This window comes from Chaetodon auriga, chromosome 1, assembly GCF_051107435.1.
Source record: "Chaetodon auriga isolate fChaAug3 chromosome 1, fChaAug3.hap1, whole genome shotgun sequence".
Classification (NCBI taxonomy): Eukaryota; Metazoa; Chordata; class Actinopteri; order Chaetodontiformes; family Chaetodontidae; genus Chaetodon; species Chaetodon auriga.
Genome location: NC_135074.1, coordinates 6,534,763 through 6,562,332, shown reverse-complemented (window position 1 = coordinate 6,562,332; position 27,570 = coordinate 6,534,763). Strand labels below are relative to the sequence as shown.

General features: G+C 41.4%; 1 protein-coding gene across 2 annotated transcripts in view; it reads right to left on the bottom strand.

The window, feature by feature from the left end:
* Positions 1–27,570, bottom strand: part of cdh8 (cadherin 8) — a 90,856-nt gene that overhangs the window by 22,552 nt on the left and 40,734 nt on the right. For both annotated transcript variants that reach the window (XM_076736513.1, XM_076736434.1), the window contains exons 4-6: positions 9,648–9,767; positions 3,521–3,688; positions 3,096–3,283 (exon numbers count right to left, since the gene is read on the bottom strand). In XM_076736513.1, the coding sequence (XP_076592628.1) occupies positions 3,096–3,283; positions 3,521–3,688; positions 9,648–9,767 (476 nt within the window). The remainder of the gene's footprint in view (positions 1–3,095; positions 3,284–3,520; positions 3,689–9,647; positions 9,768–27,570) is intronic.

The window sequence follows — 27,570 nt, the reverse complement described above, 5'->3', positions numbered from 1 at the left end:
AAGTTCAGCGTTGGCTTCAGGGGTGAAAGCTCAGCATCCCACTAACATCCCTCGACAGGCCTGGGGGCTGGCAGATAAAAAGCTTAAAACCCAAACAGCAAAGAATCTCTCCCCTGGTTTGTGCCTCTCCAGCCTCAGTTAGATCAATGTGTTTTAACCTTGCCGCAAAGGATCTGTAATAATTTGAATTCCACGTTAGATGGCAGTTTATAGACCTGTACAGCTGTTGACTGGGAGGGGGTGTGTTAGGGAAAGAGCTACACTGAATCTTTTCTCTCCTGTCACAGTGGTTGGAGGAGAACACTGGTGAGGATATGGAACAAAGAGCTAAAGCATAACAACAAGCATAACTTTTAACTCATTTCAACTTGAGACGATGCCGTCTGGAGGGATGCAGAAACAGTAAGTGAGCAAATGCCTTGCTACGTTCCCAAAACATTATCGTCTATCTTGCTTTAGTGATGTAGGCAACCAACACAGGGCCACAGAGAGAAAGCTGAGCAGACAGGGGAAGAGAGAGGCTCTCCGCGGGACACGGAAGTGGAGGGTGCCTAAAAGACTAACACATTTGACATTTGCTTTGTCAACAGTTGGAGATTTTTTGACTTTGTGTCGAGTTTGTTCTCCAGCACTGATGTTTTCTTTGGTGGCAGTGAATTGTGGTCCCGGCAGATTGCCTTAGCTCTTATACATTCCACCTCCCACGCAGTTCATTGTTCACACTTTGACAAAGTCACACCACATGTCCTTGGGGTAATGTCATTTTACTCACAACACAATGGCACTCCGCATTTGAGTGACGTATAGCCTTTTTCAAAAGACACTGAACCAACCATGACTCAAGACTTAAGAACGCCCATTCATCAGTCATGTGTATGATTCAATATATGCAAACATTCCCGACCAAGCAGGGGACTTATGGACTTGGAATATAGAATACATACATATATAAATAGCACGTGCTTTGGTATCTTTGACATCATGTGTTCAGATCTCAGCTTCATTTTCCACAGATGTCCTTGAGATTCAGCTGCAGCTAAACTTGCTTGCAGGTCATAGTGTTATGACAATGCACTGTGGTTTTGAAGTGAACATTTCACACATTTCATACTGAGCAAAACACGGAATCAGGTGCTCTAAATGTCTTCAGGCAGGCAATGATTTCCAGGCTCAAACGTCTACAGCCTTTGTCCTGGAGGAAATATTGGTACTGCAGCTATACTCCATATCTATAAACTTAATACACTGTGTGAAAATCACTGATCAGTCAAGCATTGATGAGAACGCTTGCTTCATCAACATCACATTGTACCATTATACACTAATATGTTTGCCTCAAAATTAGAGTTTCAGGTTTTGTGACAGATATGCTGCTAGCTGGCTTGCCTCAAGACCATGCACCTGGGAATATCCTGATGAACAGGTTTAATGAGCACTGTCTTTTCCTCTCTGAATGACTACTGCTAATGTTCCCTTGAGCAAGACAATTAACCAGCAACTGCTTCACTGAAGTTGTTTTGGGCCCAACAGAAGAAGATTTCAGCTCTCATACATGGATGTATTACCATTGCAAAGAACAACAGGCAACTTTAGGTTCGGTCCATCTGTTCTTATGGTGATGGTAATGTCAGTATCAGCGACACTGGATTTAACCAGTGCAAGATTGGGGACTGAACCAATTTACAATATGTAACAACTTGCCTTGAGCTAAGACAACTACAGCTAAATGTGCAAGACTGTAATGAAAATAAGATTATCTTGTCCAAAAATGATTTGGTTATGTCTCAGAAAAGGTCAATTTAGGAAGAGCCTTTCTGGCAATTGTTTATTGCAAGACACCCTCATACCTAAAGGACTGAATAGGTTGACTGTCAATGACATGTGTAAAGACATATATCACCATTGGACAGTGCTAGCGACAAACTATTACAAAGAAGGCAGACCTTCATCCTCACGTCGTTAACATTGCGAAATAGTCACAGTTTGCTTGGGATTAGGCACCAACACTACTGACTTAGGTTTGGAAAATATTGTAGCTTGGGTTAAAATCAGTATGTCACCGTTATGTATGAGACATAAGTTAAGTGTTTTATGTAAGTTGAAATGGGTCAGCATTGACTTATATACACAACACACAAACAGCTTCTTCTTGGGTAAAAGTCCAGAGACTGTTTGATCCATCCACTCACCCCACCTTCCTCCAAATGCAGACTTTCTTGCATCACCTGACTCTCTCTTTTAAACCCTGCTATCCTGGATGAAGTTACTGTGTGCGAACCACCGCTCTATCCTGACCTCCACCCCTCTGAGCACACAGTGCGTGTCATACAGACACCACGGGTGCCTCGTGTTTCTGTGTGAGATGTGAGGGCCATGAAAAAGCACGACCTAGAAATGAGACCAGACTGGTATGTACCAAAAAGCAAATGCTCCTTTAACCTCCAAGACACTCAGGGAGCAGGGGGTAATATTTAACTTCTGAGTGAAACCTTCTATCGACAGGCACAGAAGTTTTATGCTTACAAAAAAATTAGCAGCTTGATGCAGGGACAGTTCTTGGGTAAAAGGAGAGCCACTTCTGAGCCCTGAATCTTGGGTCATGTTTGAATTAATAAATACTGCAACATACATTAGTGTATTATTGTCATTATTATTGTCATCATCATCATCATCATCATCATCATCATTATCATCATTATTATTATTATTAATAGTATTATTTCAAACACAATGTTAACTGTGAAAAAGTCACGGACGCAGGGCTTTGTCATCTCACAGCACTTGTTTGGGGTTCAGGGGGCACAAATCAAATGGTCTGCAGGTTGGACTCAGACGGGGCAGAATAACTGCAGCCTTCAGTGACTTCAAAGCTTCAGGATCATCATTATGATCATTACCAGGTACAAGGCAGTGTCTTTTACTTTGCTCACCTTTCTGGACTTTCTGCTTGGTTATTACAGTCAGTCTGCGCATGCATATAGACACACTACGTGCACGCGGATAAAATGCACTATTGCGTTTTGTCAGTCAGTGACTTCCAGGGACAGAGTGAACATGAAGAGTTGAGCCATTTTCAGCAAGTTTCTCGGGCTTACCTTCTTTAGTCGAAGAATCCCTTCTTGCGTCTGTGTGTCCGTAATAACCTCAAACATGCCTTGGTCATCTCCCTCGACAATACTGTATGTTGACTTGGAATTCTCACCGATGTCTCTATCATTTGCTTTCACTTTGCCACCCATTTTTCCTGTCGGGAGGTCTTCAGGAATCACAAACTCGTACAAGCCTGGGGAGGAACAGACATAGTCCCAAAATTACAGAAGTTTATTCCAGCACAACATCATCATCAGACATTACAGCTGTTAGCAGAAGTAGTTTCTGAAAAGCCTGTTTGATTAAATTTCCAAAATAACATTTGTTTTCTCCAATTATGACCAATCAGAGGAATACTCGTTTAGAGCAGCAGTAATTTGTTTCATTTCCCAATTCAATTTGGGATATTTAAGGTTCTGAAGTTACTCACTTTTAGAGAACTTTGGTGGATTGTCATTGATGTCTGTCAGTGTGACGGTGACAGTGGTAGTTCCAGACAAGCCCCCCATGTGACCTCCCATGTCCTTAGCTTGAATGACCACCAGGTACTCCTCTCTCATCTCCCGATCCATCCCATGGAGAGCAACTTTTATGGTTGCTGGAGGTGGAAACAGTTCATAACACATTAATGCAATTATAAACATGACTGATACTCTGCACATCTTTTTAATGATCCTCATGCGAGTATGCACAGGCAAGCACAAGTGAGGCATACAGTAACCTTCACGCGCAGCTTACTCCTATTATCTTACACCACGACTTTACAAAACAAGGTCTCCATACCAAGCGCAGGTAAAGAATTCTATGCAGGTTTATTGTCTGAAAAACCACAGTCTATGTGAGCATGGCAAGGTGGTCATGACTGAGCCAGTCCCAGCACTGAAAATCAGCTGTGTTTGTTTTTGAATGCGTTGTTCCGCCGTCTGCAGTCATTTGTATTCTGATTGAGTGTGAATTATGCTGTCTGTCTTGTATAATCTTGAATATTGTATGCAGAATGGACCTTATTGACTCTGCCACGGCGCTGAATATAAAAAGGGCTCAGCACAGGCATATACGGATAATCCACTCAGGAAACAGAGGCCCGCAGGATCATCAAATGAATATAAAACCCCTCATAAAAGCCAGGCTTTGGCATGACACCCTGCCTTGGTCCTGAGCTGCCTCAGACAATGAGAATATGCTTGGCTATGATGAAAAATGTGGGAGGGGTTGTTGTCTATGCCTGCATTTCCTATTCTTGAGACAGATTTTCCTCAGAGATGCAGCACAATTTCAGGGTCAGTTTTGCTTTTGGAGGTCATACACAGCACTGATGATCTAAACAACTCAAAGATGTGAAGAAGAATTGGATATTTTAAACAAAATAGCTACCTCATCTCATCAGCAAGCCGGCAGCGGAGCAACGAGCAGTAGCCTTGTTGAGATAATTTATTAAATAGGTATCTTATCAAATGCAAAAAGCTTTTTTAGTATTATGTCACTGGGGTAGGGGTTTTTCCTCCCCCTCAAGCATTGCACGTTGCTATTATCACTGTTCCCTCAGCTCTATCAATTAGCATCTTCACAATAATGACAGAACAAGCCACTTTCTTGAAAAAAAGGTACACATCTGGTGACCATGGGATCAGCACAGCAAATGGAATGGCCACATCACTGCCAAAGACAGAGATTTTCCTTATTATGTCTCAACCTTGTAAGTGTGATGTCCATGTTTGACCCTTGTTTTTTGTTGACATTGACTTCACTGTTTGGGGTCACTGCTATACTGTATGTCTAAAAATAACATAGAATAACTGTGTTGTATTGTATTTCACCATATTTTACAGCAGCAGTCTGTCACAGCCTAACAGCACTAACAAGTCATTTTCTACACTGGACTTCTGACACGTCATCCGTTCAAAATCAGGTTTGTGATACTCATGCTTTAAGAAAACATCATAATCTTAAGAGGCCACAGTTGTCTACCTTCCCAAAAAGAACATTAGGGTTTGACTTTTTTGGATGTTTTGTTGACTGAATCCTGGGACCAGTGGCATAACATTGTGAATGTAGTGATAGATAAGCCATCCCACAACACACTGACCAATTATATTCCAAAAAATGAATGTCTCAAGGCCATGGAGTATTAACACATGGAGACTTCAGTATATTTGATCTATTTTACTGCTACTACTATTACTACCAATAATAATAATAACAATAACGATAATGATGACAATGATGAAAAGTGCCAATGCAGTAAATCCAGAGAGTCTTAAGATCCTCTTAAAGATCCGCTTAAAGAGAAAAGTGAAACTGGTGTTTTAAGCACTCTTACGCAAGGAGAGGGACAAACAGTGAAAGCCTTTATTTAGTCAGACATATTAGAAGTTGTTCTCAGGTTTAAGGACTTTAAGGAACTATTAACTGTGACACCACATACAGTGTGTAGTTTATCATCTCACTTGTTCTTGGGGCACATGGAACCCACAAAAAGACGTCTGAAGGACAGAGTGAGTGAAAATAAATCAACAGACAACATCAGCATGCCCAGTTAAACAAATTGGATTGTAAAATAATGTTTCACCTTATTCTGACGTCTGCTCTGCTCAGAGAACTAATCCAACTTATAAGGGTATGTGCTTGGTGTGCATAAGCAACCTTGATATGCTACCAACTGTGTTATGTCACTGGTCTAAGCAGTAAAAATGCATAACGAATCTGATTTCAGTGAAAGCTCTGAATGGCATCAATAAGGTAGAGCTACCTCTCCGTTGGTTACACAAACAAATGAATCCAAAAGAGTGACACAAACAAGTCACTCGTCCTGCCTCTTCCACGCACGCACACTCATAAACATACTTCAGTCATCCTGCTAGAAGCAACACTCTCATCTCTGTTGATCATCGTTAATTATTCAAATTAATTCCTAATCACTGAAAAGGGAGGATAGACAAACACTCATTTCCATAGATATTTGCTTCAACTTTTTTTTCACCGACCATTAACCAAGTGATGAATTGGGGCATGATGTTTATTTATTTATTGAATGCTTTTCATTTCCAATGTGGTGTTGTAAGTGTCAAACACATTCTAATGGTTGTTTTCCCCTTACCTTTTATTTTTCATTAACATTCATTAAAACATCTGGCTCACTTGAATGAGCCATCTGCATGTGCTCCGCAATCACACAAAGCATGAATGCTAATCCTTAAATTGTCCGTTCAGTGCGTTTTCTAAAGCCATGTTCCGGCTGCAGATGCTTCCAGATTGTGAGGCCTATAGCAGTGAGGACGAGCCCAATTTCTATGTGTTGAACTGAGTGTTCCTCCTAATTATGTACATAAATTTTGCGACTCCCTTTCTTGAAGCTTGTTTATTGTGTGCTGTTTTCCAAATTGTGAGCAGTCGATTTCCATCTCATTTCTTATTAATGTAATTTCACCATTATTTAATCATATTGCTTACAGACACATGTTAAAAAGTCAGCTGAAAAAGCAATTAAAGATCCAATCTGGAATCTGTTTTGAGATAACTTTATGCATGATGACGCTGCTGAAGAGTTTGCCTTGTGAAAGGAAGAAGTAATTATTATTATTATTTTGAAGTCATAACGCAATGATGTTACACAGCAGCATATGAGTACTGGCCCATTTAGCATTTAGGGCGACCAGTCAGCTAATAGAAACCCACAGCTCAGTGATGGCCAGCTCTGCTCATATGAATTCTATAATTTTGTGGATTTAATAATGAATTTCACGCAGAGCATTGTTGAGCCGTGCCGTGTATCACCGACGATCAGTTGACCTAGCTAAACCAGGACAAGCACAGTAGAGAAGGCATTGCATTTGTTTTGATGTATCCCGCTGATAGCGGCTTACTTTTGTCCTCGCCCAAGTACATGCATAGCTTATACTTCCTGCTGTGAACGGCTACACGTGTATCAGTCTTATTAAGCAGTGTCCTGTCTGATTCAGCATAAAGGCCACTGTGATTTTATCGTCCTCATTGCAATCACCTGTGAGTAATATTGTGTGGGTATGACACTGTGCATTTGTGATGTAACTGTTGTCTGACAAAAATCTGTGCAAGATGAAAATGTTACGTTATTACATTTATTGGGAGTCGCTGACATGTGTGCAGATCTTATTTCTGTTTCACTCTGCATATCCGCAGATGTGGCTGCATTATTTCATATTTAGAGTAAAGCTACTGTATACCCTCTTTATTTTTGTTGTAATGCACCCATCAATACACATTCTTCCCCGAGCGTACTGTTCGTGAACTCAGACATAAGTGTGCAGCTATAGAGAGACGGGGGAGAGAAATCGAGAGAGCCTGGGAGTTAACAGCAGCCTCATGCAGTGATAATCTGCAAGCATTTCAAAAAACAGATGGGCTGAGTTACCTGCAGTCCTGTTGTTGTTATACAACTTTTTAAGCAATAACCAACATCGTCAGCTCCCTTTCAGCATGTGTTTGTTAATGTTTCCCCTTACATGTTTGCTGAAAAGAGTAGTTACATAACAAGAGCAACATTTACACACTGGTGAACAACACTCGTTAACATACTTGCCATGTGGTCTCCTGATAAGTGTGTTTTATTTTTTTACTATGACTCCCTTTTTGCTCCTTCATGAAAATGCACAGCAGCAAAGTGAGATTATCTCCGGTGGGCCAGCAGATGGGGAAGCATCTCCCACCTATAACACCTGTCGGCAGTGCACATGTACGTTAAAAAGCCACCCTGTCACTCACCTCTGTCTATCTTTTTCATTTAAAGCCACAGTGTTGGCAACACAGAGAGCTCTGCGGCCAAAACTCAGGCAACACTATAAATGCATTTAAACTGATTTCAAACTATAATTATGAATGAAATATTCATGAATTACATTGAATTTGTTGGTCAAATCCCTCACAAATGCTGCAAGACAGATGACCCTCTCGCCTAAATGCCAGCTGAGAGGAGCCTCTGCTGATATACAGCATAATGTGTATGTGTATTCATATAATCAGGACAAGCTTGACTTAACCAAAAAGCAAAACTGATTTGAATATTCAAATGTTTCTATTGTGTTATCCAGTGATCTCTTTTAAATGCATTCGTTGGAATTCATCTAATTCTTCTCTACTGCTGATCTTTCTGTCATCATTTTTCATTCAGTTCCCTTTTTATTTAGCTTTTTTTTTTTTTTCCAGAACAACAAGAACAATGCCTGATGCATCCAAGCTGTCTGCTGAAAACCATGCATCTCCAAAAATGTCAACTTTTCATGGGCTAAGAAAACCTGACATGTTTGCAGCTTTGTCTGATGCGTTTCTAAGGAACTCCATTAGGTTCTTTAGTGGTTTATTCTGTTAAGTAATAGAAATGTCCCAGTCTATAAAGGAAAACTTAATCCTTCAGATTATCTAAATAAAAATCTCCAAATTTGAAGATATACCATGGTTTTACCTGGAAGACCAGTTAAGTGCAGGGATTTTTGAGAAAAGCTAGTTGCCTTAAGGTGACTGTGAGTAGCATGAAAAAGTTGGTCAGAACTTTACAAATTTAATATTTAACTACTGTGGAATGGTTGTACTATGTAGTATCGGATACTATTAGCTATTATTCAAATGACAATGCAAAACTTGCTTTAGAATTTTACACTACATAACGCTTGCTTAGTTGTGGCTACAGTCCCAACTTTCAGTTTGCTGGAGTTCTGATACACATTTTGGTCCTGAAAGCTTAAATCAGGCCTCACAGTTATTGTAGGACTTTACGTGAAATATGTGAATCATCCATGTACAATAAGTGAAACCCTCCAAAGGTAAAGTTATTCCTAAAAGTCAGTTAGACATACTTACCCAGAGATAACCCACAGCTTGACCTGGAGAGACTTTGTAAGCTCATTTATCTACATTGAAGCAGGTAATAAAACAGGCTGGATGTTTAAATACTGAAGGTTCTGGCCTGATGTACCTGGCCCTGTCTACAAGAAAAGGACCTTTGAAATAATCCCACGATGTAATCATGTTCTCACTGTAAAGCCTATTTCTTTCCTTTTTGTCCCATTCTGGGCGTGGCGTTCATTCATTACATTTTGTAATACATTATGCTCTCCATTGGTTAGAAACAGACAAAGGATTTGCGCACTGTATTAATAGCTCCCATTAAATTTAATGAAGCAGTGTTCGATCTCACAGAGATCTTCGTCAGGCTTTGTCAGGCAAACAATGAATAACAGCACAAAGAGATTTGCCTGCGCCACAGAGGTGTCCTCCTCCCGTGTCTCCTTTTTTTCAGAGTCATAGTGATCACACTGGACCTCTGTGTTATTGTGTGTCTAGCATTAGCATGCTGTTTATCATGTAATACTTCTGCTGGTTGCAGTAAATAACTTGGCAGGACCATCCTGCACAGGTGACTCTTGAATCCATCATGTCAAACATGGTCCATGGTGGCCTCCAGTATATGCTGTTTTGTTTTTTAATCAAATCTCAGCTGGAGGACCACACCTCTGACAATGTTTGTGCCCACTGAAGGGAGATTTGTCTTAAAATTCTAAAACACAGCACAGAACGGCACTTACCAGAGTTGGGGTCTATGGAGAAATATGGTTGTCCCTCCAGTATGCTGTAGACTAGTTTAGCACTGTTCCCGTACACTGGATCATCAGCATCTGTAGCTGTTACCCGGGTAACTGGGGTACCTGCGGGGCAGAAAGATAGAGTTATGAACTATGACTCTACAGGCAATCATTGCCGCATAGCTGTGAACTGAAATGTAGAAGCCAATCAGGATGAGACTATTCAACCCACTGTGGAGAAGATTTGTTCAAAAATCCCATCCCATCTGTATCAGACATACTTGATATTTGCAAAGCATTGCCAATTGTGTTGCTCTGAAATATCAGCAGTCTCCATGAGATCTGACCATTTTTTCTCGATATATTTTTAATTTAGTAAGGAAGGAACAGTTTGAAATGTATTGGGATGGAGAGGGCTCGGCAGCTGAACCTTGTGGTTCAATTTTTAAAAAATCAAAGCACTCCCTCGCTGTATCACAACTTTCGAAGGATATTGGAAAAAAGGCTGTAACACCCTAACCCTGTAACATCTCCAAATACTATACCATGTTGAATTTGTACAAATCATTAAATAATAAAAACTTAAGATGCATAAATAATTTAAAATACTTTCCAAAGTTAATATGTACAACTGGAACAATAACTTTCACAGTGTACAAAAAAATGTCATATTAAAATTTTGGCAAACATAGAATAATGGCCCCAATAGTTGCAGCAACTTTATTTTTCAATGGAGACCTCTAAACTGAGCACTTGCAGCCACTGTCAGTCAGCAAATAAGCTGGCCACAGGCAGCAGCTCTGTCAAATACAAACGCAGGAATAAAATATAATATTGGTGTGAAACAAATTTAAAAGATCCTTCCCTGCTCTTCCAGAAATTTCACACTACCCTCCCTTCACCAAGGAGAAAAAAAACACACAACTCTCCCCCCTTTTTAATGCCTGTCCTCCCTCATAATTTTTGTACAGTCCCTTACTGCAGTGCAATAATAAACATATTTATTGTTTGAGACATTTTAGTCTCAACTAAAAACAGCTCGATATTGAACAAGCATTTGTACTCACAAGCAAACTGTATCTTGTACCACGCGTGCCCGCAATTCATCTTCCAATCGTGTGTACAGTTCTGCCGTCAAAGTGTCAATTACTTGAGGCAAATGTGACATGACTTCAGATGAAATATGGTATAATGGCTGTTTGGCCTAACTGAGCAAACCAGTCATGTCAGTGTTGATTAGTCATTTAGCCTCTTGTAATGCTAGCTTCTGCTGGACATGTTAGCTAGTGTGCAAATCAACTTGACAGTGATGGATGTGTCACATGCTGATTGTAACACAGCAGGGAAAGTAACCAGATTGGATAGGCAGACCTCTAACATACACACCAAAACCAAAACATCCCTTGAAAATACGGTTGAAGGCTACACATTCTCACTCCCAAATCATCACACGCTGAAGCTTGGTTCGGATCACTTGGCATCACTTTTTAAGGCACTGGCTCCCCATTTAGCATCATTTTTTTTAACATGCTCCACAGCCAAGTTAGCAATATTATACAACTACGGTTAGCAACGTTAGACTTTCAAAATAGAGCTAAATTGTGAACATTGTGACACTTTTGGTTGGGTTTAGGTACTAAAGCTACTTGGTAGGTCTAGGAAAAGGTCATGGTTTGGCCTCAAAGTACATTAGTTACTTACATTACCAATATATACTAAGTTACGTATTACGACTTTTCTCACTTTAGATATATATCGACGTGTAGGAAGTGCAAACGGGATGTTGAACATTATGAGATAATTGAATGTGCTGTCTTTGACCCTTATCACTTTAAGCAAACTTCAAGCTTAACATACAACGAAAACACTTTACCTTCTAAGAAGAGTTTGCCCAATTAAAAGTTTGGCTACGTTAATGTAATCGTTGGCACATGTATTCTAAATGCTAATCGGATATCATTCCTTTAAAACTAGAGCAATTAGCCATTACCTTCACACCAACAATACTCAATTTAGCAGAATTAGGTTCTTTATTAAACCGGCTCTATGAGGCTTGCAGAAAATGTAGGCAAAGACCTTCATCAATATATCTACTCTGCCAAACATTCAATGCAAATCAGAAAATAGATTAGTGACAATTCAGTCCACCATTCAGGGCTCTATTATACAGTATCAGGAAAAAGTGCACTGAAAAACTGAATATAAAGAGACTATTAACGCAATTAAACTCATCCATTTTAATTCACAGTGACCTAGCTCCTCATCAGTCTCAGTGTGAGGGAGTTTGTGTGAGAGGGAGAGAGAAAGAAGAAGAGAAAAGCTGACATGCTGACAGTGAGCAACACGCTGGCAGGAGGCTACAGATGGTATGGTAATTGTTTCTGTGAAAGATGTTTAGAGGTGTTCGGACAACAAAGAGAGGCGTCCCTCGTCACAGACAGCACAGGTCCTGCCACAGGCATCGAAGTCTGTCCACTGCAGACAAAAAGGCTTGTAGTGACCTGTGGGTTCAGTTCTGAATTAAAACATGTTAAAAAAAAAAAAGAGGAAAGAAAGCCAGATGTGCTGGAAAAACAGAGCCTGCGAAGTCTACAGTGTGTAACCCACAAACCAGACATTTGCATTCTGTTGGCATATTGTTTTTTTCCTGCCTCTACAAGCACTGAAGCAACCTCCAACTGATCCGCTGACCAATGCACTGGACCAGTGCAGCTGCCCTGTGTTCAGAAAAAAAAACCCAGCATACTCTCTTGGACGCCCCTATGGAAGATAAACCATGATGTGCCCTCTACAGTGGCCCACTGCACAAAGAGCGTGATGATCCCTCCTCCAGTGGAGAAAACCATACACTGCTATACATGCTAGGCCTCTGCATGCCTCTAAATGTTCAAATAGCTATTGTACTGTAATGTGTTTTTATTACAGATGCGTAGTTGCTGTACTTTAAATCTGAGTCACATAATCAAGTGATATTAATCTGAAACAGGGTTTGGAGGTGTTTCACTATAAATGCATCACAACTTTCTGCATGCTGGTGCCCTTTTTGTCTTTTTCACCCCGGCTCCTCAGACTGCCAGAGTCTGCCACTGGGCCAATGTGCAGCACCGTGATGACTTTACATCTCACATACAAGAAGTTCAAAACAACATTTTCTCTTCAAATCAAGCCACTGTAAAACACAAAGGGCCTTTCATGATAGCTAGGATTCTTTCAGCTCCATGTGGTGCAGTTTTTCAACTCATCTCATCTGTATGACGTCAGCTACACGTTTCAAAGCACTGATTAATAGTCACCGCAATGGCTGTGGTCTTGTGACAGCAAAACAAAGCAAAAGCTACCTTTGCACCTTAACTGGAGTAGCAGTTTCACTGTTGCAGACCAATTATTTTACATTGAGAGAGCCTCAAGTGGTCCTCTGAGACAAAGGTGTTCTAGTAAATCATAGTCTTATGATGACCCAGGCTGTTGTGTTGCCAAAGCTTACCTTGTGAATTTCACATCCCTTGTTAGACCCCATGCCTTTTGCAGTGTTTAGATCACAGCAGATCAATGAGCGCTCACTCTTGTTCTTTGTTTCTGCTCGCTGTGATAACACTAGCAAAAAAATAAAACCTCACGCTATAAATTGATGTCAGCTGCTGATAGGTTGGGATTTTCTCAACTTGAACTGCCGCTCAGATCACTTGCTCTCAATTTACACAAAGAAAAAAAAATAGTGAGCATGATATTCCAGGTATCACATTTCATTAGCTATTAATAGTGTCTATCATTGCAGTGACTGTACTTACCATAAGCTGCATGAGTGTTCCTGAAAATATCACATTACTTTCAGTCGACACACCATATAGGATGACACCTCAGTATGAGGTTATGCATGTGTGCTATTCACACTTCTGCCTGAAAATCTGGCATTATGTGGACATTTCCCACAAACATGTTCGATAAGTAAATATATTAAACACATTAGTTGACAGAATGAAGGGAAACATTCTATCAATTATATCCCACAAATGTGTGCAATAACCCAAATTGGTGTGCTCATGCAGTAATGCTGGGAAGCACATTATATCCAGTATGCCATAGGTGTTTGCCAATTGTCAAATGAATAAAATGAGAGACAGCCAAGGAAATTGCACCTTCTTTTTTTCAAAGATACAGAGCCTTATCTGACTTAAAGTTAAATTACTACTACAGAGGGAGAAGGCAGCCATCTACACATCCCTAATTATGAAAAGTACCTTCTTACTTCTAAAAGGTGTCTGACTATTGCAAACAGGCTTTATAAATTCAGTTACACTATGGATTGAAGTGGGGGAAGTAGAGGGTAGGAAAATCTTCATAAAAACAGTGGAACCGGTGAAGCATGAAATAGCTCCCTCTTTCTTTCCCTCCCACAGGGGTAAAATGCTCCTCACCACCCCTGATAAAAAAATGAGGGATTAGGAAAGCCAGTGTTTTGGTCCTGTTTCAAATCAGTGCAGATTAGCTTGTCCTTCCCCTTGATAATGCACAGAAATTTCAGGGACACTGCAGAAACGGATGCAGCTGTAGGCCAGGCAATGGGCACAGAAACTCAATTGTAGGAGGAATATTGTCTCTGGCTTTTATTTGAAGCCTGTAGCATTGTGGCGATTACAGCAACACAACACCTATAAACTTCCAGGGATGAAAAAGATGAATGGTTGCTAAAAACAAAAACCGTGCAGGGAGGAATTAGGTATGTAAGAAGCCTACAATGGAAAATGGAAACTGTTCACCCACAATGCAGCTAATGTTCTGTGCAGTCTACTGCTTTGGCATCTCTCTCGCTCTCTCTCTCTTTTTACCCCAAAAAGTGTTAAAGCGCAGCATTCTTGGTCAGACCTGTCAGAGATGTGCAAGTAGGTGCAATCATGCCGTTTCCTGTCTAAATGGATTAGTCTTACTTCGCTCCCGCTGTCTAGCAGATGCCCAGACGCTGAAAGATTGCATATAACCTTGTCCTGGGAAAGCAAATCTCCCTCTGTTGGTTCGGGCAGTAGTCCACAGAGTGACACGCATTAAACATGTATGGAAACACAGCCTGCATTTACGGATGTTTTCCCACGCTAAGTGTAATCTCATTAATCACGTCCTGGAGTTCACAGGATTTATACCACACCAATAATTTAAACACACATCATTTTCAAAGTATGCCATTACTGTATGTAAGGCATTTACATCAAATTTACAGCCACTGCTTTGTTGGTTGAAGGGCCTGTGGTTTCTAGAACAAAGACATGGGGGTCTAGCCTCCTATTTTATCAACCGACAGAAATAATAGGGCACACACTTCCTATTTACTCCGTAAACTGGCCCAGTGATAGGAAATCAATAGGAATCTTCCTTGAACCAGAGAGGGGATAAATTGGTGGATGCAGCCCGATGTGACACACAATGGCTGCAGAAGGACATTGCAGCTTATATCTGTACAACACTATCTCACAACACAGCCTCATCTGTTTAGCCTGCTTATTTCCTTAGAAGTATTGCAAGGATAACCAAACAGCGGAAGGTCATAAAGATGTAGCTTGGAGCAATCACAAGATGCTCATTTACACACATGTCCTGTATACTGCAGGGTAGCAGGAAAGGAAATGAAATGAAATACACACTGCAGGTGTGTACTACACACTTTTCACTTCTATTAAAACGCCCAAATTTCAGTTGACAATCAAGAAAGTGTCCAAAATGTTCCAAATGTTAGATATTCATTTACCCTTGTGAAAAAAAGGCTACTTGATGGTGAAATAAAAATGAGAAATACTGTATTTTCTTGTCAAATCGACACCATTCTTTACAACCATGTGCAATGGACTCCTGCACAATTAAGTGTCTTCAAAAACGAAATAATAAAAAAACTAACTTATTCAAAGATATGACTCATTTTATGATATTTTGCAAAGTGCAACACACTGTATTGAACAAAACTGTTTGAAAGTTTTCATTACAATGTTTGTATGCATAAAAGTTCTATTTTCCGGTTGATCTAGCAAGAACATGCGCTGCTTTTTTCCCCCCTGTTGCCCAGAATTCACCCTCAGCATGCTTAGTTCAACTCAGCAAAGCGCACCACAGGGAAGCACTCTCAGCTCAAGTACCATCATACCTATAATCACTCAAAAAATGTGTCATTACAGTTCATTTACTATTGCTGGAATGCTAGACTTTTCCTCCATATCCCTCCATCCAAAAGGCATGGCAGCTGTGTAACATCTCAGCTCTGCTCAGCTTGGACCAGCTCAGAAGCGTGAAGGGTAGAAGACAGGGGGCATTCATATGTATGCAGGCACTGAGCCATAGAGAAGGGATATCACTGAGGCATGGGGAGAGCTGTGGGCTGCATGAGGCGTGGGGCTAACAGTGCCCTGCTGTGAGCCCTACCAGGGTAAAACAATACTGTTTATGTCTGACTGGCTTTACACTGCAGGGGTCAAAAAAGAGAGGGAGAAACACAGGGATAAATAGAGAGAGGGGCACAGGGGCAGTAAGTGTGCATGACAACACAGACTTTTTGGTATTGCAACACTAAGATATGCACAAAGCACATATTAGATATTAGAAAGTTTTATTTTTTTTTAAGACAGCCATTTTGGAGGTCTAGAGCTCGTAGGAAACACCAACTCTGGAGCCCCGTTTGGAATCATTTTTACCCATTTGCCCCTTAAAGGTCATGTCAAGGCCTACATATTGCCATGATGATAGACAAGCTGCAATAGCTCGATGCCAAACAAGCATGAGATCTTTGTGAACCTGTTCAGCATCTAAGTGCTAACAAACCATGCAATTATGATGCAGACCTGTGTCCAATGTGATGTTTATGCTATTTTTCACATATCTTTTTCCCTCACGTACTCTAACATGGGTTTCGTTTATCGTCTGTTTATTTCACAGCGTTCTGTGGGGTTTTGTTGGCCCTATACCCAGCGTTTCAAAATCTATTTCAAGTAAGCTGTCTGGAATGCAGAAAGACTGCTGAGCCTCTAACTGGCATCATAATGTTTCATGCGTGCAGCTAAATTTGACATTGTATTGAAATTATTTTTTTTTTTCTCCAGTAGCTGTCAGTGATAATTTGATTACTATGAATAAAAACAGATTCATTGACTTTGATAAAACAAACATGGAATGTGAAAAAGCTGTCTATTATTTAGAAAGTGCAAACCTCAGAATGCATTAATTGCCAATTAGACAATTGTTCAACAAAGCCATGTAAAAAACAATGTTAACTGTACGCTTACTGGAGACAGTGTTCAGCCTGTTGGTCAGTAAATGTTTTTCTGGTCTCTTTACCGTGTCTTTTCTTGCAAACTAGTGTAATGAACCCAAGCATAGTTGAAATGTGATAATGCATCCCATGGCAATGAGTGTTTGGCTGAAAATGAGTCCAGCCTTCACTTAGCCACTGCCCACCCCCCTCCCGCTTTTCTAGGTCAGAAAGATGGCGTGCCAAACCCTTTTTCTAAAATGGCTGGTCTGTGGGGCTGGACTGTCCCCTGATAGCGCCATTGTGGTGACAGGAAAGTGATTATGTATTGATCATGATCACATAGACACTGGTGTAGCTCTCTCTCTCTTGTCTGTGGGCAGAGAGGATAATAGCTCATGATCAGACAGGGAGACTGACAGCCCATCTCTCCAGGCAGTGCCACCAGCACTATTTTTGGACAGTACCACCTATTTGATTGAAATGCATGTGCACGGATGGGGAATAACGCAAGAATTAAGAGGCGATTAGCGCTGTGAGGCAGAGTATTGTCAAATACAAAGTGTAGCGCTGTGCTGTAGTGTGGCAGGCCAAAGCTCTTGATAACACAGAAACGGTTGTAACGAGGTGGAGAAAACAAGCGTGTCGAGGCATCCTTTCATCCATCCATCCATCCCCGTCCGTCTATTCTCTCAGAGGAGAAGATGACATACTTGGAGCACCGCCAGTTGATTTTCCTACAGTAGTCAAAGCCAGTTTTAGATTCCTGGGCTGCAGATGGGCATTTATGGCAACACTGCAGATGGGTATTAAGGGAAACCCTTAAACAAATAAGCATGCTCATAAACAACTGGCATGTGTGAACTTTTTGTCATTTGCCAATGCAGCCTCAAACCTCCCACCCCTTCATTTGTCACCATTTCCACCAAACACTCATATGATCTACAGCCCGGGCTGTGACTAAAAGTGGCGGCTCTCCTCTACCATGATGTTTGATATTTATATCAGGAAGATGGGAGTATTTCAGATTTCAGAGAGGCACAGTAAATAATTGCAAGGCAGGAAAAAACATGGTCTCCCCCAGCCCATCAGTCTTCATAAGAGGACTAATGCATACTCATGCTAAACTGCGTGTTTCAGCAGCTGAGGAACACGGCAAATGAATGAGGAACACTCTGCTGAGGCTGAAAAGATCAGGATATATGTGTTTACTTCAGGCCCTAACGCACATTTCAAAATTAGCCTTGGCCAAATACAACATGGGCCAGAGGAGGACTTACAACACGAGGAAAAAATATCTTGAAGATAAGATATGGTTGTCAGCATCCAAGAAATTGTTCCCCAGAGCCAATGATGGATAAGGGACGCTGCTCTTTTGAAGAGTAAGGGGACCGTCACACTTAAGCACTTACATTGTCATTGTTGTATTACAATTACTAGTCTTCTATAAGACAGAGAGGGAGCTGTCACAGAGAAACTGGGGACAGTGTTTGTGTGTGTGTCCGTGTGCTCGTTATATGTGTGTTTGTGTGTGCATAATGCGTGTATTTGTGTGTACATGACATCCCTATTTCAAGGAGTTGGCTACTGAGTCTGCCGCCTTGACAAGCCCTTTACAGGAACGGCAGGAACAAAATAATTAAGAGGGTCCTTTGTTCCCTACTGATGGCTGTGACATATGCCGCCATTTTAAAGGGTTGTGTCATTGATTCACTTTAATTAGTTCATAGGAAATGTGTGCAACATGCAGATAGAGTTCAGGACTGGAAGTCGAGGACGGAAAATTGGGCACTTCACATGTTTAATTGCTCCCAAGGCATTTACAATGGCAAGGTAATAACAAAGAATAAGGCAAAGTATATTGTCTAATGAACAACTTTATCATGGGTAAATGAACAAAATGTTGCTTACCGTAATTTGAGAACTCTGCCACAGGGGCAAGGGCGTTTAATGTGAATTATGCCTCCTCGATAAAAAAAAAAAAAAAAAGAAAAACGAAAAAAAAAAAAAAAAAACAAGTCTCAGCATAATGCAAAACTGTGGTGGGAAATGAACTTGCGGTTAATATTTTTGCCACACTACATCAGCACTAGCTCCTGAGAGTGCTAAACCAGAGATCAAAGTTATTACTTAATACCAGAAATGAATTACTTATGTATACACTGTTGCCAAAATGCCCTTAACGAGGCGTGCAGCCCAATCCTGTTCCAGCTGAGCTGCTCAGTGGCCAGCGGTAGACAACTCCCAGTGTGTGTGTGTTTTCTGTGAGAGCTCAGAGCTATGGCACACCATGGAATAACACAACTGAACGAAAATAAAAAAAAATCCCCCATATAGACAGAAATATATAGCAACGAGGGAACTCTGAAGAATGGACTTATATCAAATAAAAAAACATGTACTGCCCACTTAAGCTTCAATGTTAGTATTTTTGTTGGACTGAAAACAAAGCACAGTTTGTCTGCTGGTTTCTCAAGTTCAAGCTTCTCACAGCCAGTTAGCAGTAAATGTCCGCAGTATCAGATCCTCCTGCGAACCATTTGGCAACGTCAGTATGCAGGAAAGGAAAAACTAAAACAAAAGATATGTCAGCAAACTTCACTTGAAACCCAGACAAGAAAAAAGCAAAAAGGAAAAAAAAGCCACTGTGCAGACAGGAAAGAAGCCTTGCCAATTCAAGGCACTGGAGCAACACCACCAAATGATCAGAAATCAACAAAGAGATATTTTTACTGCGGTGGGCGAGGCAGACAGTTTTCAGCTGTAGTGTTGATGTTAGATTGGGATTATTTTCAGGCTCTCGAGTGACAGTTGTGGGGTCCTAGATGAATTTTATAAATGCTAAATTTGGGGGATTTCACATGAGAAATGACTGCATTGGAGATTCTGTCTGTCCTCTTATCACTCTTATCACTTTGAAGTGGGCAGGGCTCAGTTAGAAGAAGGTTGAAATCAAAATGTTGAAATATTTGAATCTAAGCCTGATGACTGATGGTGGGTGGTTTGTGCTCATGTTACCGTTCATTGTCAATCAAGTCTGATCAAACCACACCCACACAGTCCTGATGAAGCAGATGAGCTGAGCTTTTTTAGTGTTAAACCCTTAATAAATAATAACTATGAGTGTTTTTGCCCCCCACAAAACTCTAACTTTGGTACTGCTCATTAAGACCTGAATATTTATTGTTACTGTGAAAAACTTTAAAAGTAGAAAAAAAAGGTAATCTCAGATCTGAGCAAAGATTTACATCTTAATGACTGAGTACTGACTTAAATTAAAAGTGAGGTGTAAGAAAAGAATTATATTTAAGTGAAAATTAAAAAAAAAACAAACTGCCACTGTTAAGTCAATTTGATGATCCACAGTCCCTTCAAAATGCACAGACTGAGTTTACAGGTAATCCTCAGGGGTGTTTTTTAGCCATCTGTAACAGAAAAAGTAAATTTTCTGTAGGTGCCAGCGTGAACATTCACATTCTTTCAGCGTGTGCTATTTTCATATTCTGGGGGCAGCACCAGCACTGAAGATGACGTTGCATTCAAAACAAAGGACAGAGTTGGAGAGAAGCGTTGCCATCCCTCCCTCAGCAGTGACTCTCCCAGGCTGCTGCAGTGCTAGATGTTCTCAGTCGATTACATATTTTCTATTCTTACAGTCTGCAGAGGTAACGTTAAAAAAAAAAAAAAACACATACTAAAACCACTCATGATGGTGGTAGCATGCAGTCTGTTGGCCACAACCCCAGCAACTGGCCTATCTAAAGGTAAAGTGTGGCAGAGGCCCTCAACCTCCCACACAGCAGCATTAAGACACTGAGCTACGCTGAATCCAACCCTGTCGTTTGTTTTAGCGCAGAGCACCTTCTGAGTAATACACTCTGTCATCTGGCAGCAGTCCTGGAGTGAGAAGGGTTAAAGCGTGTTCCCAGAGGAAAGTCCAAACGTACTACGTGACTGGTGACTTAATATCTTCGTCAGCCGGTAAGAGTGCTGCTATGCTGCCGTCTGACAAGCAATCCATCACAGAGAACACACAGACAGAAGGCCGCATGCCGCCACGTAAAGTGTCCTCACGCCAGACATGCTAAAACACATGCCTACGGTGCGCCCCTACTGACTCACACCGACACACACATGCACGCATATCGTTGACGGACATAGACACACATTCATGCACTTGCTAGCATGCTGACAGTTCTGCAACACAGGAAGACAGACAGATGCACAAACACACTCCAAATACTGAGCAAACAGCTAACCAACCCCAAAACTCTCAAAGTAGGTGGCCAACAGGAAAAAAAAAAAGGGAAAAAAATGACAGGGGGGGAGAGTGACAGAAATGGTGGAATGTGGATTTACACCCCTAGTAATCCCAAGGTTTGTTTACACTCCCAGAAGTGAAGTGAAATTTTAAAGGGCTATCTCTGTAGCGTGCTGGAGAGCAGATTCACCCAATTACACAGCAGCCCCCAGTGTGACATAGTAAACCTGCTGTAGGATTGACTGCGTGTGTGTTCGTGCGTGTGGTTTTATGTGTGTGTATCTTTGTGTGTGTGTGCGTGTGTGTGGACACCAGACTGTGACTGTGGTAAAACCACAAACTGACTAAATCCATACTGCAGTGTTGAGAGCAATACAGCTGCCAATGCTCCAATACACAAACAGTCAGAGCAAAAGAAGGCTGTGATGCCACAAATCAGTTGCCTGCATGACAGCAAGACAGGAGGGTTAAATACACACACACACACACACGCACGCACGCACGCACACACACACACACACACACACACGCGCGCACACACACACACACACACATACACACACACACACAGTAACCAGACCTGGGTTTGGTAAAACAGAACATTTAATGTAATACCTGTGGAAGAAATGAGAAAAAAAACGAAAAAGAACAAACTAAATTACAAGCTGGGCCATAAATTTTGATGACAAAATAAAAGCAGTAAAAGCATGGCAGACAAGTCTTTTTTTTTTTTTTTTTTTTATTTTCCCTTTATTGTGTCAGACAGCTGAGGCGTGGCAGTGACTGCATGAGCCAGGCGAAGGCTTTAGTTAATGGGGACAGACATCAAGAGGAGGGCCTTGCCTGTACTGGAGATTTGATCCTTTCGTCTTATCAGCTTCTTTTTCAAATGACCTTGCTGTACGGACTTTTATGCCTCTCTCCTTTATTCTCTGCCGGTGATTGGATGGGCCTCTCTAGTCTCAAATCTCTGCCACCTTGATGAATGTGTTTCACCCCCATTTATGTTGCATTGAACAATTCCCCTTCACTACCAGCTACAGCGTGGCACATGAATCTTGGCTGGAGCCACTTGAGTATGTGCTCACACACACATAATCACACAGAAAAAAAAACAGCTAATAAAGACATTTGCTAAGCCCATTTTTGTTTCACTGTCATTTTTTCTTTGTTTCCCTTGCAGTTAAATTAAGTCTACACAGTCTTTTGTGGGGGCAAAATGTAACTTTAAAGAGTGTTATTATGTCTTTCAATGGGATGCAATCGCTGCTTTTAATTTTAGGTACTGAGAACTGGGTGCCTGCAGGGTCCAAATAGCTTTGGTTGGTACCTCAGACAATTAATAATGCAGACATGGAGGGATGAGAGTACAGGGGATCCTGTTCGTGCTTCTCAACACTGTAAAATCACCTGAAGCATGAAAAGGGAGCACAGCCTCCAACACACACACACACACACACACACACACACACACACATTCATGTTGACTTTTGTCTGCAGAGCCAAAAGTTCTTGCTTTTTTGAAAAAAGCAGCATGTTAAGTGGGAATGACATGCTGCACAATACAGGATACAGCAGGAAGGAGATGCAAAGGAGCAAAGAACAATGAATGCAGAGCAGGAAAAGTGCACAGAAAGGCCCTACAACACAACATTAAATATCCACAACTCTCCTCCTGAATAATTAATAGGTGAGTCACGGCTATGTACTGAAGAGTGCGTATGAGAAAGCATCCTGGCATCTTAGCAGATATGAGTAAGCATTTGCCAAGTCAGAGGTGCGAACTCAAGCCCTCCTCATTTTGCCAGTTATAGCGGATGCAGAGAGGACCTCCCACTCACCAGCATGACTTCAAACAGTCCCTTGTCACTTCTGGCTGATATATAACACAGCTGATAAGGACACACACACACAGGAAAGTTTAATTAGATTACTTCCACAAATCTTTGAAATGGAACTTTTACGAGTAGAATTGAAGGATTCTCTATCAAAGTCCATAAAATGTGCCCTGTCTTCATAATATCCTGCAGAGGTTAACAACTAAAGCTCTACTATTACAGAGCTATATTGTGCATGTGTAAATAAATGAAGAAACATCAACAGTAAAATGTTTTTTAAAAGTCATTGTCTGACATTGTAAACACGGATATGCCGTATGGTTCAGCAGTACAGCAGAGAGAAAGTGCAGCGAATGATCCCAGCTCAGTGTGTCATCTGTAGAATAGGGGGCCAATAGGCAATTAGTGAGTAAGTGTATGACTGAGTGAGTGGGAAAATGACTGTTTCAGCTGGGCTACACCAGATCTATCTCCAGTAAGATGTGATATGTGACCAGCCTAATGAATGCAGCTGGCGGCATTCGCAGCAAACTTAACAGATCTCACAGGCAGGTGAGGTTGCAGTGGAGCGCTCTGATGACACATGGCTTTTATTAGTGTCAACTGCACAGTGGTTGAGCTAACTCATGTTGAGGCTACTCTGTCACATAAATATTTTGCCCTTTTTGTCATCTGCACATCAAAAAATGAAACGGCCGTCGCAGGCACAACAATGTTTTTCTTCACACAATACGTCCCAGCTTCTATTAAGTCGCACATTATTATGGAGCATAGAATAACGTGAATAATCTACATGCTGCATTGAGATACAAAACACACCGGAACACATCTGGAGATGTCAATTGTTGTATATTGTATAAAGCAATAACACACTCAAGGACAGGCTACACTGTGCGGTGCTGGTGGTCATACTGCAGGGTCACGGCTGAAGGCCACCTCCTGTAGATCAGTGCCAGAATACCACTTCTGTGTTAGTAATATTTTATGCCGTTGAGAGGCTTTGAAGCAAAAAATAAAAAAAGCAGAGTGCGAAAAGCTTTATTTACACTACACAAACAAAAAGAAGTCACATAAAAGAGGTAAAATCCCTTTCAGATGGATAAAAAACGCTCCGTGGCTGCTTACATGTGCAGTCGCTCCCACTCCTGCAGCATCAGAAGGGCTCTGAGCAGAGGCTATAAGCTGTGGCTCGCGCACGCACAGGGTGTGCTTTTTGACAGCTGGCTCTCTTTAGGGGTGAAAAATGAAGGCTACTCAAATCATTAACTAAAATATCAAAAGCTCAATTGAATAGCACTCCATTAACAGTGGGGCTCCACTGAAATTTTAGTGAAAGGGAGACTCCACCAATTTTACATGTTTCAAGTCATGGTGAGAACTACACACAATGTGAAAACAGTGGTGTTATTCTGCGGCTCAGGAGGAGTTTGGTCAGCCTGAGAAAATTCTCTGCCTATAGGCGAGGAGACTCACCAATTTTTAACACAAAGCCTGCATTACAGGAAGTGAAGTTCAAAAGATGTAGGCATTTACCAGACATGTGGGTGTAACAAAAGATTGTAAGAGAACCACATTAGGAACAAAAAATTAGGATGTCTTGGTCTCCCCTTCGCTGAATTTTCATCATTCTTTTCTTTCTTTTTTTTAAAAAAAAATCTGTCTCATGCAAATCTCCAACTTTATGGAAGTACAATGCCACATTGATGCAGAGGTCTTTCAGAATGAAAAGTAGTGTAATAAAAGTTCCCTTCACAGTGTGAAATTATTCTTTCATTGTGCACAATCTGTCTCTGGTACTGCCTTACGATGGCATATCAGAAGCACACAGATTCAGATCAAAGCCAATAGATAACACAGGCTTTACCACCCATTTTACACCAGTAGAAAGCCAATGACAGGTAGAATTAGGGCTGCAACTTATGATTATTTTTATTATCTGATGTTTATTACTCTCAAAAAAATCATTATTTGGTCACTACAAGATCAGAAAGCAGTAAAAAATACCCAATACAATTTCATTAAGCTCAGATCTGAAAACTGTGCTTTGGACTGCTGGCTGAACACAACAAGCAAAGAAAAATAGCGCATCCTTAAAATTGAGGGAATGAATTTGTGTCAGCTTTAGCTACAATAACATGAGACTGTCCGCCTGTAAGACTGTTTACACGTTGACTTATTTTCAGAAAGTAATTCAGAAAGTTAGTCATTCATTCATTCATTCATTTATCAGAAGGAATTACAATGTCTTCAGCTGACACACTGAACCGGGATCAGTCCCCCTTCTCCCCTGCAGTACTGCTGATGGGAGGATGCTGTGTCCTTGTTTTCACTCTCAGATTGATTAACTGACCTTGATTCAATGATCAGCAGTGTGTGACAGTATGACAGCGAAAGATGAGTCTTACATGCATTTCAGGGCTGCAAAACCTTTCATTACAAACACTTAATTAAACAGAACAGTAACCTGGGACGTGGCAGGTTATGCATTTTTGACAAAAGGTCTTTTCGCGTATTGATTCTAACACTGCAGCCTCACAAAAAAAAAAAAAAAAAAAAAGCATTCAGCCAAATAGATTTCATTTTTAAGCTTTGCATCCCTCATGTCCCATTGTGCCACTGTTGACCCTGTTGCATGAAATCCATTTAATCACATCCACTCAGCGCGAAAACACACACGGTGGCATTTCTGACAGCCTTGGCTATTCGCATCCTTCTCCTCATCATCACGAACACACACACACAACAGCTTACACACATGCTGTGACAAACAAATGTGCACACGGTCTCTAATTTACCTTCTCTTTCATGAACTCTGTTTGTTATTTAGCTTTTCATTTTTCTTCTCTTGCTATTTCATGGGCACAGGAAAAAAAAGAGCCAAGTTTGTTTGAGAAACGACACTGTGGCTAAGTAGAAGTCTGCTTTTTGTCCTTAGTCTCATTGAGAGTCTTTTGCTATTCATTGGGGCAAGGCAGCCAGGCCAGCAAGGGAGGCAATCTTATGCAGATCACATTGAAGGGCTTCATTACCTAGAAGCCAGCTACTTTTTGTTCTCCCTCAAGGGAAGAGCGAGAGAGAGCATTAGCTTAGCAAAAGAGAGCGATGGCAAGCAAAAGGCAGGGAGAGCAAGGAGGGGGGGGGGGGGGGGGGGAGTACAGGGAGGAGAAAAAAGTGTGTGCATGAGAGAAAGAAGGAATGACTTACAAAGAGAATGCGCCTCTGCGGGCTACACAGGGGAGCAGGGACAAATTACACCTGAACAGCATCTTTGCGACTGCATGGTGGCTTTATGCTAACACAGACAAGGTATGTGTTTTAGTGCACGTGTGCACTTGCACGCACTTGTGTGTGATCTGCTTGTGTGCATTAGATACACATTTACGTGTTCAGTGTGTACATATATGCCCGCCTGCATGCTCCAGAAAAAAATAATGCCCCAGGAGGCTCTAAAAGGTTTATATTACTGTATCTGGACCAATGACTGATGATGTTACATACATAATTCAGAGGTACATTGGATAATAAATAACCTTTGATGAATTAGTAATACACATTTGTATGTGATACTGAGCAGCTGTGACTGTGCGTGTGTGTATGTTTGATATGTTGCGTTTGTTACTCCTGAAAAACACATGTGTTGGCTTGGGAATATCTGACGTGCTTTTTTTTTTTTTTTTTCTTATTTAGGCTATGTAATGGCGTGAAAGTGTGAAACAAAGAGATGGTGAATTAGCAATGACTCTCTATAAGCTGCTGGGTGTTGTGAAAGGCAGCAGTTAAGACGAATGGGTACACACAAAGAAAAGAGTTACTGTGTTATTGACAGGTGACAAATATGAGGGGTGAATAAAAACAAGCCTACAAATAAACCCACACACACACAGGGAAATGCACACACACACACAGATGCACGAGTGCAGATGCTGTTGCCAAATGAGGTGAGATAGATAGGAGTAGCAGGTTATTTACAGAGAAACTCCAGCATGTCAGTTAAATCCTTTCTGCCTCGGAGGCTGTCCTATCCCCATTTAGCACGGCCACAGAAAAGGGCAGGCTGGCACGCACGCTGCCTGGCAGTTAGACAGGCCTGAGAGAGTCAGAGCCTTGGCCAGGTTCACTGCTCTGACCCCCTCTCACCCCAGCTCAGCCTGTGAGCCGCCCACCACCATCACTGCAGCCACTGCCACGTCCCTGCCCAGCCCAGGAGCGTGCTCGTCAGATGTGCCCCGGCCCAGCACTGGCCCAGCTCTGGCCCAGCTGCCCACTATGTTAAAGGGCCAGGGGCCCCCTGCCACTCAGTCCATCTGCCAAGCTGCAGACCAGAGTCTAGGATCAGAGAAGAGAGAGACACAAACACCAGACACCCTCTCTTTTAGCTCTCTGCTCAAAGCTCAGCAGAGAAATGCCAGATAAAAGATGCACTATAAATGTGCTTCTTTTACTTATGTGGGTTGCTGTGACCCTGAAATACTGCTAGGGTTTATTCAAGTTAAACTGCATTTAATGCATTCAGACTCAGACTTTCCAAGACCAAGATATGTTCAAGATTTACTGTAAGATCAGCATAGTACAACAATATTTTTAGGTATTTCAAGGAAGGGG